The 14395-nt window shown below is 36.4% G+C and overlaps 1 protein-coding gene across 4 annotated transcripts; it reads left to right on the top strand.

Moving 5' to 3' along the window:
- The first annotated feature begins 1382 nt into the window (after positions 1 to 1382).
- LOC311275689 (B-cell receptor CD22) lies at positions 1383 to 14245 on the top strand. Of its 4 annotated transcripts, none has more exons than XM_084384861.1 (12): positions 1383 to 1464; positions 2407 to 2708; positions 3055 to 3411; positions 4268 to 4525; positions 7550 to 7819; positions 9750 to 10019; positions 10124 to 10393; positions 11308 to 11389; positions 11468 to 11516; positions 11616 to 11714; positions 12761 to 12885; positions 12981 to 14227. In XM_084384861.1, exons 2-12 carry the CDS (start codon positions 2630 to 2632, stop codon positions 13096 to 13098), a joined length of 1977 nt encoding a protein of 658 aa, XP_084240987.1. In that variant the 5' UTR covers positions 1383 to 1464; positions 2407 to 2629; the 3' UTR covers positions 13099 to 14227. The 4 variants fall into 4 exon arrangements, with proteins under 4 accessions (XP_084240987.1, XP_084240988.1, XP_084240989.1 ...); XM_084384862.1 differs by lacking the exon at positions 1383 to 1464 and adding an exon at positions 2767 to 2825 and having other exon boundaries at positions 2228 to 2687; XM_084384863.1 differs by lacking the exon at positions 1383 to 1464 and having other exon boundaries at positions 2228 to 2708; positions 12761 to 12862; positions 12981 to 14245.
- The last annotated feature ends 150 nt before the right edge of the window (positions 14246 to 14395 follow it).

Raw genomic sequence — 14395 nt, 5'->3', positions numbered from 1 at the left:
GGGGATTGGTGGCCATGATGTTTTCATAAGTGTTCGGATAATAAGTCTTTTCTTATTTGAACCATTGTGCATTTTCAATTCAGTGTCTATTACAGTTTCTCAGTGTCATTATTCATGCGTTTATTATTATTCACAGCGCTGCTAAACAAGGGAGAGTTGTCACGTTTTAACTGTAACTTTTCTCAGCGCCGTCAGGAAGAACCAATCTCAGTCGTTTGTGATGACTGGATTCGTTTTTTTTGTTTTTTTTTTAATGTATATATAATTTTATAGCGATTGATGGGGACGATTTTCATTTGTATGCCAGATGCCAATCATTGTTATTCAAATTTTCACTTTTTTATTGTATATAATGGTCTCTAACGAGGTTAAAAACATCCTGAGATTAGAATGGCGTTCAATGGAGTATTAGTTATTCTGAGCCCTAGTGCGCCTCCTGAAGGAACCACATTTTTGTTATTTACAACCGTATCCAAAACACTGATGTTGTGCAAGTCAAAATTCGACATAACACCGGAACACCGTCAAACCTACTTGTTTTAATGCTCTTATGAATATTAATGAAGCTGAAGTAATGGTGCATGCACCAACATGAAACGTGTCTAGTTTGTAGCAAATGTTAGAAGAACAATACATGTTTTTGTTTATTTTTAATGATGCTAATGAAACAATGTTGAAACGTTATAAAATGTTTGAAATCCAAAGAGTCCCTCGTAAAAATCGTGTCTGTGCATCTGTATGAGGTTACGACATATTAAACCTTATGTCATGATGCATTGGCCTATTATTGGTGGCAGCGGAAACCACTGTATTATGCAGTTAATTCAACGAAGTAAGTATTTCTTGAATTAATTTCTTTCCTCTTAACTTCCCTGTTCTGTTTTTGTGCAGACAGAGACGGAAAAAGAATGGCCTAATTTAAGAGAAGAATCATCATCTCCTACATCTGTGGGGAGAAAAAAAAAAACATTTCACCCATTGCAATTGAATCACATTGCTTTTCGCCTCTATCACATGTTTCTGCTGTTGTTAAGACATTTAGAAGAAAGTTATTAGTACATATTTGTGCATATTAATTGGTAGACAATGTAGCATCAGTGATATGCCAGTGTCCCAGAAAGTGTAAGTACAAATGTACAGTCACATTCATTTTTGAAGCTGTCAGTGCTTGGTTTACAAATACATGGTTATTTATGTAAAATGCAATCAGATGATGGCTACACTTCTGGATCAAATAGATTCTTTACTATGAATAACTGATATTGAGCTGATATAAAACAGAAATAGTTTAGTAAATTCTAGATTTACTAAATGAGTGTTACTCTTTTCGGAATTTTATTTGATTTAATTTTCTACTGCATCTCCTTCTTCACGCCAGAAGAGGTCGCTAAGGTCTACTTTGAAACACTTCTGCTGTGCCCGTCCTCACGCCAGCCTGAGGCTATGGAGGATTTTCTGAGAAGGGTTTGACTTATGGTTACTCTGATTTTACATCAACTTCCACCGTTAAACTATTGTTGCTGTGGTAAAGCCATAGCTAATCACCACAAAATATAGTTTTACTTTTGATTGCTATAATTATTTACATTCAATAGCCTACCACAGTTAAACTCTTGTTCCTGTAGTAAAACCATAGTTCATTTCCATAAAATATGGTTTTACTTGTGGTTACTACGATTTTACAACAAAAACTCTTGTTCCTGTAGTTAAAAAAACTGTTCATATTAGTTAAGTTCACTTTAAGAAACACAGTAAGGTCTCATTTGTTAACATTAGTTAATGCATAAACCAACAACGGGCAATATATTTTTACAGCATTTATTAAACTTGGTTAATGTTAGTTAATAGAATGTTCATGTTAGTTCACAGTGCATTAACTAATGTAAACAGATACAACTTTTAATTTTTAAAACGTATTAGTAAATGTTGATATTAACATTAGCCAGAATGAATAAATGCAGTAGAAGTATTGTTCATTCTTAGTCCTTGTTAACTAAAGTAGTTAACTACTGTTAACAAATAAAACCTTATTGTAAAGTGTTACCAAAATAGCTTTGTGGTTTTACTACAAATACAAGAAATTCAATACTTTACTTCAAATCTCCAAAACAGATTCTTTGAATGAAATGACTAAAAATGACTTAGAATTTGATGTAAAAATTACAGTATATTCCATGTTCATAGTCATGTGTAATAAAACTGTAAGCAACTTTCTGAAAATGATAAGGCTAAGAAACCATTCCTTGCCTTTAACATAAGAAGAGATTTTCTTTGCATAAACAGCATGGCCTTTTTAGTAAGTAACTTTGATTAAGAAATGGAGCAAAGTAAATGTGGTATTGAAAGAAGTGCTTCCTGACACCTCAGTTCCCATAAACATGTTTGTGTGTGTGTGTGTGTGAACAGGAGGGATGTGGATGTCAGCAACTTGTGGTTATTGCCCTGTGCACCTTGCTGAAGGTGGAGTAGAGTTTCACTGGAGACAGAGACTGAGTTTAGAGGCTCAGAGAGAGAGAGAGAGAGAGAGAGAGAGACAGGGGATGGCCAGCCTATCACATCCTTCAACTTCTGCTTTCTCCGGCTCAGCGTCCTACGCCGTGCGTCTGGTACCACTCGGATCTCCGTCTTGATGTGCATTCATGCATCCACAGACGGCTGGGAGCGTTTGCTAAGAACATCAGAACCAGGTGCTGTTACATCAGAAACAGGTACTTTCTTGATCATTTTTGAAGTCACTTATTGTCTTTCCTGCTTTTACACACACAGGGCTGAGATGTGGGTACGCGTAATTCTGACCTTCATTTACTCTTCACTTCTTCTGTCAGGTAATTTTGGAAAGGTATCTTGTGTTTTTATAGCGATACATGGATGTGATTGCTTAATGCAGATGCTCTGTGTCTAATCTGTGCTCTTATGTTACCTGTGTGCCCTTGCTGCACAGGTTATTTATATTGTATTGATCCATGTTTTTTCCTGTTTTTATCCCTGGCATCAACAGCGCACACCTTACTGAGGTCAATGCCGGCCTCTGATTACTCTTCTGTTGCTTTATAGGAGTCAGGGCCAGTCAATGGCTGGTGTATTTCTCCAGGACGGACATCTGCGTTTGGGCTGGGACCACGGTTACCCTGCCGTGCCGATACGATTACCCCTCGCCCTACAGCTTCACGCGGTTCATGTGGTTCCACATCTCTGTGGAAGGCCGGCGGGAAATCGCCTACCATACTGACGGGAATCTGTTGAGCCCCTCGTACAGGGACAGGGTCAAATACTTGGGGGGCCACAAAAGATGCAGCTTGCAGATCGCAAACGTGAAGCTGAGCGATGCTGGAATGTACCATTTCAGATTCGAGACCGACAACCGGCAGGAGAGATGGACGTCTCCTGATGCCGTCACACTTTCCGTCACAGGTAAGGACACATTTTAAAGATTGAAGGTGTTTTTGTTTTTTTATATTAAAATAGTTACCGAGTTTAATATGTAGTTCCCACTCTTCAGTACTGTTCAAAAGATTGGGGTCAGGAAGATTTACAATACTTTTATTCAGAATATATGCATTAAAATGATCGAAAGTGACATTAAAGACAATCAAATATTTCTATTTCGAAACAATCTTGTTCTTTCGAAGTTTCTGAAAATATGTATCATTGTTTCCACAAATATATTAAGTAACACTTACAGTTTTCAATATTGATTATAATAAATATTTCTTGAGCAGCAAATCAGCATATTAAAATGATTTCTGAAGGATCATGTGACACTGAAGACTAGAGTAGTGATGCTGAAAATTCAGCTTTACCATCACAGAAATAAATTACATTTTAAAATATTTTACAATAGAAAATAGTCATTTTAAATCCTATTATTACACAATATTACTGTTTTTACAGTATTTTTGTCAAATAAATGCATGCAGCCTCGATGAACAAGAGAGACCTCTTTAAGAAACATATTACTGACCTCAAAAATGTGAATGATATGGCTGTCAGCAGGCAGGGTGGAAGGTGTGGTAGGAGTGTTTGGGAATATGTCATAGGCAAATATATACACAAGCACCTAGAAACGCCCAAGCAACCACATAGCAATGGCCTGGCAACACCCTGCAATAATTGCACTCAAATCTATTAATTTGAGAAAATAAAAAGTTTTTTTTTTTACTTTTATTGTGTATTTGCTTATTTTTGTGGAGAAAACCCATCTAGCTGCTCCTAAAATAGTTAAGTACTAGTATGGACCAAATGCAGTGAAATGTTGTCCTGGTTCCAGAGCTTCAGGTTCACGTACATCCACCGAGAATTGCCAACATGTTTGCTGCTGGTGAGACGGTCTTCCTGAGCTGTGTGGCACGAGGCTGTGCCGCATCTGGCAGGAACTTTGCTCTTTATCAGAATGGGATCAACTTGGGGCAGTCCAGCAAGCTGTCAGCCATCTATAACTTTGACAGCCAGCACGCAGGTACCTACACCTGCCGCCCAATACCCCCTCAAAACGTTCAGTCACCGGGAGTCACCCTGGCTCTTGGATGTGAGTATAAAATATTTATTGTGCTTATGGACAAAAGTTATTTGTGTGTATGTATATATATGAAGAGTTCAGATGCAAAAGCCTCTACGTGCCATCTGAAATTTTCTTCTAGAATGATCATTTTCATCAAGCTCGTATATTTAAGTTCAGTAATTTCACTTAAATGACAATTGCTATTTAAGTGAAATTACTGACCTTAAATATACGAGCTTGATGAAAATGATCATTCTAGAAGAAAATTTCAGATGGCACTTAGTGGCTTTTGCATCTGAACTCTTCATATATATATACACTCACCTAAAGGATTATTAGGAACACCTGTTCAATTTCTCATTAATGCAATTATCTAATCAACCAATCACATGGCAGTTGCTTCAATGCATTTAGGGGTGTGGTCCTGGTCAAGACAATCTCCTGAACTCCAAACTGAATGTCAGAATGGGAAAGAAAGGTGATTTAAGCAATTTTGAGCGTGGCATGGTTGTTGGTGCCAGACGGGCCGATCTGAGTATTTCACAATCTGCTCAGTTACTGGGATTTTCACGCACAACCATTTCTAGGGTTTACAAAGAATGGTGTGAAAAGTGAAAAACATCCAGTATGCGGCAGTCCTGTGGGCGAAAATGCCTTGTTGATGCTAGAGGTCAGAGGAGAATGGGCCGACTGATTCAAGCTGATAGAAGAGCAACTTTGACTGAAATAACCACTCGTTACAACCGAGGTATGCAGCAAAGCATTTGTGAAGCCACAACACACACAACCTTGAGGCGGATGGGCTACAACAGCAGAAGACCCCACCGGGTACCACTCATCTCCACTACAAATAGGAAAAAGAGGCTACAATTTGCACGAGCTCACCAAAATTGGACATTTGAAGACTGGAAAAATGTTGCCTGGTCTGATGAGTCTCAATTTCTGTTGAGACATTCAGATGGTAGAGTCAGAATTTGGCGTAAACAGAATGAGAACATGGATCCATCATGCCTTGTTACCATTGTGCAGGCTGGTGGTGGTGGTGTAATGGTGTGGGGGATGTTTTCTTGGCACACTTTAGGCCCCTTAGTGCCAATTGGGCATCATTTAAATGCCACGGCCTACCTGAGCATTGTTTCTGACCATGTCCATCCCTTTATGACCACCATGTACCCATCCTCTGATGGCTACTTCCAGCAGGATAATGCACCATGTCACAAAGCTCGAATCATTTCAAATTGGTTTCTTGAACATGACAATGAGTTCACTGTACTAAAATGGCCCCCACAGTCACCAGATCTCAACCCAATAGAGCATCTTTGGGATGTGGTGGAACGGGAGCTTCGTGCCCTGGATGTGCATCCCACAAATCTCCATCAACTGCAAGATGCTATCCTATCAATATGGGCCCACATTTCTAAAGAATGCTTTCAGCACCTTGTTGAATCAATGCCATAGAATTAAGGCAGTTCTGAAGGCGAAAGGGGGTCAAACACAATATTAGTATGGTGTTCTTAATAATCCTTTAGGTGAGTGTATATATATATATATATATATATATATATATATATATATATATATATATACAGTGTGTGTGTGTGTGGTTTTGGTGTAGGTTTTTGATTAGGATTAATATTAAATTAATACTTTTATTCAGCAAGGGTGCATTAAACTGACCCAAAGTGACAGTAAAGACTTTTATTGTATACTTTTAGAACAAATTAGATTTCAGATAAATGCTGTTCTTTTGAACTTCCTAAGAATTCTGAAATAAAATATTCTGGTTTCCACAAAATATTACTCAGCACAATTGTTTTCAACATTGGTGATTATAATGAGAAGTGTTTCTAGAATGATTTCTGAAGGATCATGTGACACTGAAGACTGGAGTAATGATGCTGAAAATTCAGCTTTAACATCACAGAAATAAATTACATTTTAAAATAGAAAACAGTTATTTTTAATTGTATTTCACAATATTATTGTTTTACTATGTGCAAATAAATGCAGCCCTGGTAAGCAGAAGAGAACAGAAATAATCAATAAACAAAGTAATGAGTATTAAATATTTTAAAATATGCTTTGTGTGGAAACATCTAAATCAACTAATTGTATATGTATTATTTAATATTAAGTAGAAATAGCTCCTCAAATAAACTGCATTTTATATTTTAAATAGGTCAATGACATGACAAGCATATTTTTGTGCATTATTTCCTTTTAAAATAATTTGATAAATTCATGACATATATCACTTTATTCTATAAAACCTATTTAGTTTGAACTCATACATTATTTAAATAATACATATTATTTTATCTTTTGTTATCTTAAACCCCCAAAATGTCAAGTGGATCAACTATCCAAACAAAATGAACGGACTAAGAAAACTATTTAAAACGGTCTATTAATAATAAATAATAAAAAATAAAATATTATGGCATCATTTTAGGTTTGAATCCTTTCATATAAACAAATTGTATAAATATCAGTAGTTTTAAAGCTGTTGAGATAATTGAAAAACTTTTGTCCAGCAATTTGTATATTTTCAAATGTCAGGGTGGCACAACTTCAAACACGGCTCTTTTATTGGGAATTGACAAGGTAATAACAGTAAATATGATAATGCATCATCCAGAGGACCCCGTCTGATCCTTGTGGCAGAGTGAAAAGGTTTGTAGATCTCTCTCAAATACTGTTAATAACTGTTCATTTCAAGTACGGGTAGGTTGGTACACTTTCCATGTCAGGTGGTATACATACAACTATTTGGTTGTACTGCCTGACATAAAAACAGTCAAAAAAAGAATTGAAACACTTTGAAATGTTATTTAACAACTGAAACTTGTTTAACCACATTGTTCATGACAGTCTTGAAAAGATTTTAAAAAACAAATTTTATGAAGCTTTATTTGTCAATGTCCCAAATACATCAAACTAGTGCAGACAGTGATAAAAGCAGGTTTCTGAGTGTGTGCAGTTGAGTTCAGCTGTCAGCCGCCCTCTCCCATTATCACTTGCATTTCATCTCTTTTTTTTTGTGTGTCTTAGATGCTCCTCGCTACACCACGGTGCAGATCACCCCTCGAGAAGCAGTCAGAGAGGGCGATTCGGTGACTTTGACCTGCAGTAGTGATGGAGCTCCGCCAGCAGAAAGTTTTGCCTGGTTTAAGGAAGGAGAGAGTGGCAGCATGCCAGACAGCTTTAAACCGGAGCTGAGATTGTGGAGTTTGGACTACAGGGACCACGGAGAGTACTTCTGTGTGGCCCGCAACCCACTCGGCACAGACCGGTCTAGACCGCTTTTACTCAATGTTACCTGTAGGTTGCCTCTATTTTTATCTATCTTTAATCTGTTTATGCATTACTGGTTTGTTTGCATGCATTTCTACTGTGCATATTGAAGCTTTCTAACTGCAGGATGTGCAGTTTATCAGTGAATAGGTCAAAGTGACCGCCTTTTTTTTTTTTTTTTTTTTGGAAATGTCACCAGACATTTCAACTTTTCACTTTCCCTAATTAGACACATGCTTACAATGTTGCTGAGCTGATGTCTTTGTGAGTTTTTTCAGTTGCTGGTTCTTGTGTAATAACTTTAATTTTGGCAGGACATTATGTCACATTGTCGCACATTGTCTGCCAACCTCCAATAGATCAAAGTTCAAATCAAGTGTACATATTTAGGTCAAATATGCCGGGAAGCCACATGATGCTCAGTCGTGAAAGGAGTATTTACTTCCTGTTTTCACTTGCTAGGTCAAACATCACTACTAACACTGGTCATACTTAGGGTGAGGAGTTAGTATTAAACTTTGGTACGTGACTTGTCCCGCGTTGTTTATGCCATAAGCATGATTGATACCTCAAATAGTGCAGTTTATGAAGGACAAGTGTGCAACTGCGTTTAATTTTTTTTTATTATCACCTGCCAAATGATAAAACATTTTCCACCATCAGGCCAAGCTCAAGTGGAAACGTTCCTTACCTTTCTTAGAATTGTTCGGCCCGATGGTAGAAAACCAGCTAAAGAAATATATCGAAAAAAGAAACCAAGCCATTTCTAGGGAGGATACTTTTGGTGTGAGCCAGTTAGCAACCAAAATCTAAATTAGTTAGAATCTAAAATTAGTTAGACTGTAAAATCGAATTAGTTAGACTTACTTAAAAAAAAAAAAAAAAAACATGCAAACCAATTGCCTTAAAAAAACGAAGTAAAGCGAAATAGGAATAGTATGTTGCACTGACAAATGCTTGGTTAGTATAGTTCACTTACACAAGAGTTGTAGTAACTAAAAAGAATAAGTAATAAATACAATTTAATTGTTACTAATGTTTTGTTTTGCATGCTGAATGTTGAAGTCTGTGTGTGACTGGTCAATGGTCAATTGCAAGATATTGTCACAAATATAGAGGGATTGTATTAACCCAGCTAAAAGTTTCACATGGTGTTTATCATTATTTGACATGAAAAATAGACTAGTTAATATTTTTTTTAAAAGCTTTAAATCACCTTTTAAAAGCAACTTATTTATTACTTGTTGCATCACTGCATCAATAAGAAGAGCATTACGATAATATAAATTAAGTTCCACTGCTCATCCAAAGGGAACACTAATCATCATAATGGTGAGTTCAGACAAAAACATTTTAGGAAAAACAACATCAATTTATGAAGTCAGCTTATTTGATGTTCTCTTAAAATGTTTCAGTTGTATTGATAATTCAACATTCAAGATGAATTTGGGAAATGAGTGAATGCAACTAGGGAAAGATAACTGCAAAAGTGGAGGAAATGAGTGAAAAGTCTATTAAGAATTGCCCCACCCCCAAATTTTAATTTTTTTTGCTTCATAATATGGCACTCAAACCAATAATTTAACCTGGGTTTTCTATGTAAACAAGTCATAGTGTGTGAATAGTACAGATTATTCGAATTTTACAATTAAGTTAAGACATTAAGTAAAGTTAACTATAAAGTGTTAGTTAGAACAACTGTTAACAACAGTTAACAAGTTAAGAACCACATATCAACACTCCCAAACAACCCTAGCAATCACGGTTTCTGAAGGATCATGTGAATAAAAAAATATATTAAAATACAAAAGTGTTATTTGAAATTGTACCGTTTTCACTGTATTTTGATAAAATAAATGCAGACTTCTTTCAAAAACATAACCCGTTACCCAAACTTTTGAACGGTAGTGTATCTGAAATCAACAACAGTGCTTTTATGTATTGCAAATGTTTCCAGACTCCCCAAAGAACACAAGAATCCTCATCAGCCCCAAAGGAGACATTATGGAAGGGTTTGCTGTCAATCTGACCTGCAGCAGCAACGCCAACCCTCCTGTGGAGCAATACTCCTGGTACAAAGTGAACGGTGGGCAGCCCTGGACCAGAGGCGCCTCGCAAAATCTCACCTTCCTTAGTGTGCGTTCCCATCATGCCGGACAATACTACTGCACTGCATGGAACGTGTTTGGCATGGAGACATCAGCCACTATTTCTCTTTCAGTGCTTTGTAAGTTTATATATTATAAACTGTATACTGTGTACATGCCTGTGTGAACTACTTATTTTGCCCCCCTCTCTCTCTCTCTCTCTCTCTCTCTCTCTCTGTATCAGATGCCCCCAAAAACACCTCTGTGTTGGCTCAGCCTTCCCCTGTGATCGAAGCGGGCAGCTCTTTGACGCTGACCTGCAGCAGTCAGGCCAATCCGGCGGTGGAGAACTACACCTGGCACCGGATCAATGCGGCTGACGCCTGGGAAACTCGATCGGGTCCCAGCTACACCATTGCTGAGGTCAGCCCTCGCGCCAGCGGCCAGTACTACTGCAAGGCCCGCAACCGCATCGGGACTCACAGCTCGCCTGTTCTGACGGTGAAAGTTCGAGGTCAGTACCTTACACAATTACTGTGCTCAACAATCTGTTTATTGTTTGTTTGAGGATCAAACATCTACCAATGATTATTAGTATTAATAAATGTAATGTTTTAATGTAATGCTACTTATACATTGATGTTTTTGTCATATAGCTGTTACTGCTGATTTATTTATTTTAAAAATTGAGACTTTTATTTCACAAGGACACATTGAATTGATCAAAAGATACAGTGAAGACAATTATTATGTTATGTTTCAAATGCTGTTTTTTTTTTACTTTCTATTCATCAAAGAATCCTGCAAAAAATGTATCACGGTTTCCACAAAAATATTAAGCAGCACAACTGTTTTCAACATTTGAAATATTTCATATTTTTAAATAACATAAGGAAATATTTATTGAGTAGCAAATCAGCATATTAGAATGATTTCTGAAGGATCATGTGACTGAAAATTCAGCTTTTTACAAAATCACAAATATAAAATTTTTAATTATTAGATTTTTATTGTAATTGCAATAATGTTTTGCGATATCTCAGTTTTTTACTGTAGTTTTAATCAAATAACTTTTCAAAAACACAAACTTTTTAAACAGTAGTGTGTGTGTGTGTGTGTGTGTTTTAGTTGTAAAAACACTCCAAAACAATGAAACAACGATTTCATACCATAACAGTGATTTTATATATATATAAACTAAAAAATGTTTTAGCATAAGGTAAATCCAGTTTGCATGAGCAAATTAAAAGATAACTAGTGTCAAAGAGTTAAATCCTTTTGGCCAACTAAAATGCATGTATGTGCAACCAGTTTTGCTATGAGAGAGGAACCTCTGGGCATAAATATACTTACCCCTGTTAGATGTTATGTATTTGTTAATCAGGTGATTGATGTGCTTGATTGAGTTGATGTGGTTTATTTGTCCAGGCCGACTGAAAGTGATTGCATTGGCGTCTGCAGTGGGCGTGTCTATCGGACTGATCTCATTGACCGTGGTCGTCATGATCAGGTGATTGTATGTTTATGTGCTAAAATGGTGAATATCTGATCTTCTCATTTGATCTCACATTTCACATTTCTTTTGCAGTAAAAACATGCATCGTGTCGACACTGAAAATCTTGAGGAAGAAAAACAGGTAATTACGTTTTTTATATATTTAATTCTATCATTATATGATTTGAATCTAAACAAAATGATTGTATTAATCAAATGGGTTTGTGCTTTTAAAAAACAGTGTTCACCAGTAGTTGATTTACCAATGGATGAAACTCTGTTCAGTGAATCAACTTCAGAGACGTTTCTCTTCAAGAGCACAACAATGTCAGATATTCCGGTAAGTTTTCTTTGTTTTCTTAGCATAAATATGTGAATTGGGACACATTCTAGATGTCCTCTATCTGGACTGTGTCCCAATTCACATATTTATAATACACACTAAAAGTATGTATGCTGGTGAAAGGATGTTTTAGTGAGATACCGTCATAAAATGATACCACTGGCATTATCATTAGCTAAATTTCCAATCTCAAATTTCATCATTACAACTTTCAGGGTGGGTTATACATTTAAAGAGCACCTTTGTTCAACAAAAAAGTCTTACCCTCATCTTTTTCAATTGCAAAATTTATTGTTAGTAATATAAGCACAAAAATATGAAACCCCATTTCCGCCACATAAATAAAATGAATAAATCACGCTTTGGTAATTATGGTATAAAAACTATACGAAGCCATAATAATGACATACTAAGTCAACTTATATTAAATACATAAGCCATAATTATGACACGTGCAAAGTCATGAATTATGAGATAAAAAGTTGAAACTATGACATAAATAGTCGTAATTATGACATACTAAGTCATAATTATGAGATAAAAAGGTCAAACTTATGAGATAAATTATGACTTTCCTAGTATGCCATTATTATGACTTAAGCCATAGCTACGTCGTAGGCTGTGTGTAGCACTCGTACCCTGACGTGCACCTCTCCAAAAATGTAACAACGCGTCAATTCTACGCAGACTGCAAGCGCTGTGATTGGTCTGCTAGAACCCCTCCCTCGGGTGTCACATGCTCCCTCTGCATGTGTAATTGCGCGTCAACGCGGACAATGAAGCAGAAGTATAAATGAAAACCAACGCGTAGAAGATACTGTACAGCGTAGGTCCGACGCAGAAGTATAAATCAGCCTTTAGTATGTCATAATTTGAGTTTTTATGTCATAGTTCCAAGTTTTTAATCTCATTATTTTAAGAAATATTATAGCACCACAGGCCCCATACATGTAGAGTAATTTGTGATGCACTAATTGTAGTCTTGATATTAAGAATGTATAGTATATGAATTGGGCCATACTGTACAAACTCGTGTGACACAGGAGGAGCCAGAGGAGATGTATGAAAGCAGTTACCCATCCATCGTACCCCTGAAAGAAGCTGCTCGGAGCACCGAGGAACAGAGACAAATCAACTACATTACGGTGCATTTCTCTCGCATGCCCAGGTTAAACACAATTACACCATCCATGTGTGCTGGTTTGCAGCAGTCCTCTGTCATATTAAGACAAGAGATGTTGTGTATGTCATCTTTATTTGCAGTCTGGACCAGGTGAAGTTCACAAACATACCTCTAGATGGAGGGAAGAAGCTCAAAGATGGTCCTAATGTTGTTCTCACCAAGCAACCGAGAGAGGGGATGGAAGAGTCTGGAATCTAAATCAACTGATGAATCATCACAACAAGTGATAGAAGAAATTGTGAAACCACACAGGGATTTTTTTCTAAACTACATGTACTTATAGAGTATGTGTGGACCACTTGATGTAGCCTATAAGTCAAAGACTTAAAAAAAGGCCACACAGGTAGATGAAATCTCCATGTTCAACTGTGTCCAGCTGTAATTTGTTCTAATAAAAATTCAGTTGCTCAAAAAACAGAGATACTATATACTACTGTTCAGAAGTTTGGGGGTCAGGATTTTTTTTCTTTATGTTTTTGAATCTTTTGTGCTCAACTTCTTTTTAGATTTTCTATTTTAAAATGTAATTTATTCCTGTGATGCAAAGCTGAATTTTCAGCATCATTACTCCAGTCGTCAGTGTCACATGATCCTTCAGAAATCATTCTAATTGGCTGATTTGCTATGCAAGATACATTTCTTATTATTATCAATGTTGAAAACAGTTGTGCTGCTTAATATTTTTGTGGAAGCCTTGATTTTTTTTTGCAGAAATCTTTAAATCGAAAGTTCAGAAGAACAGCATTTAGTTGAAACAGCAATATTTTACGTCATTATTAATGTATTTACTGTCACTTTTGATCAATTTAATATAAAAATATGAATTTCCTTCCAGATTTTCCTTCCCCCATACTTTTGAACGGTAGAGCAAATATGCTGTGCGACCTAATTGTCCCATAGATTTGATTAAACTGATCATGTTTGACATGGTGTAACGGTGGTTCCTGACAGGAAGCTCCAAATAAAAAATAATTTCTTACAATGCTAACGTGAAGTCTGTTTTCTTATACTGTACATTCTGGCAACAATACTGTCATGGTTTAGGTCTGTTTGTCACATTTTGAGTTTGTTTGTAATCTGTTTTCCTGTTCTGTGAATGTCTGTGTTTCTCAGTTAGATTTCTAGTTTGCTAATTAGTTCTGTCCTTTGCCTGTCAATCTCCTTGGTAACTGATTTGAGTTAGTTCTGTTCAGGTGTGTTTAGTTCATCTTGTTTGCTGTCTATTTAAACCCTGTGTGTCTTTCAGTTCATTGTCAGTTCTACGTCATTTTACGTTGGTTGTTCTGTTTCTGAGAATCTGTTTTGTGAAGTTTTGAGTTTATTTTTAAATAAAGACTGCTGCACTTAGATCCTGTTTCATCTCTGTTGCAACCAACTGACAAATACAGTATTGCAATCCATTTTTTTTTAATTAAAATACTAAGTATTAGATCTACTTCTATTCAAGATAAATAAACAAACTCTCCTTGCAATTTCACCATGCAAAAAAAGAAAG

This window comes from Rutilus rutilus (assembly GCF_951802725.1).
Source record: "Rutilus rutilus genome assembly, chromosome: 17".
Lineage (NCBI taxonomy): Eukaryota > Metazoa > Chordata > Actinopteri > Cypriniformes > Leuciscidae > Rutilus > Rutilus rutilus.
The sequence above is the reverse complement of the archived record's forward strand: the minus strand, read 5'-3'. Positions and strand labels throughout refer to the sequence as shown.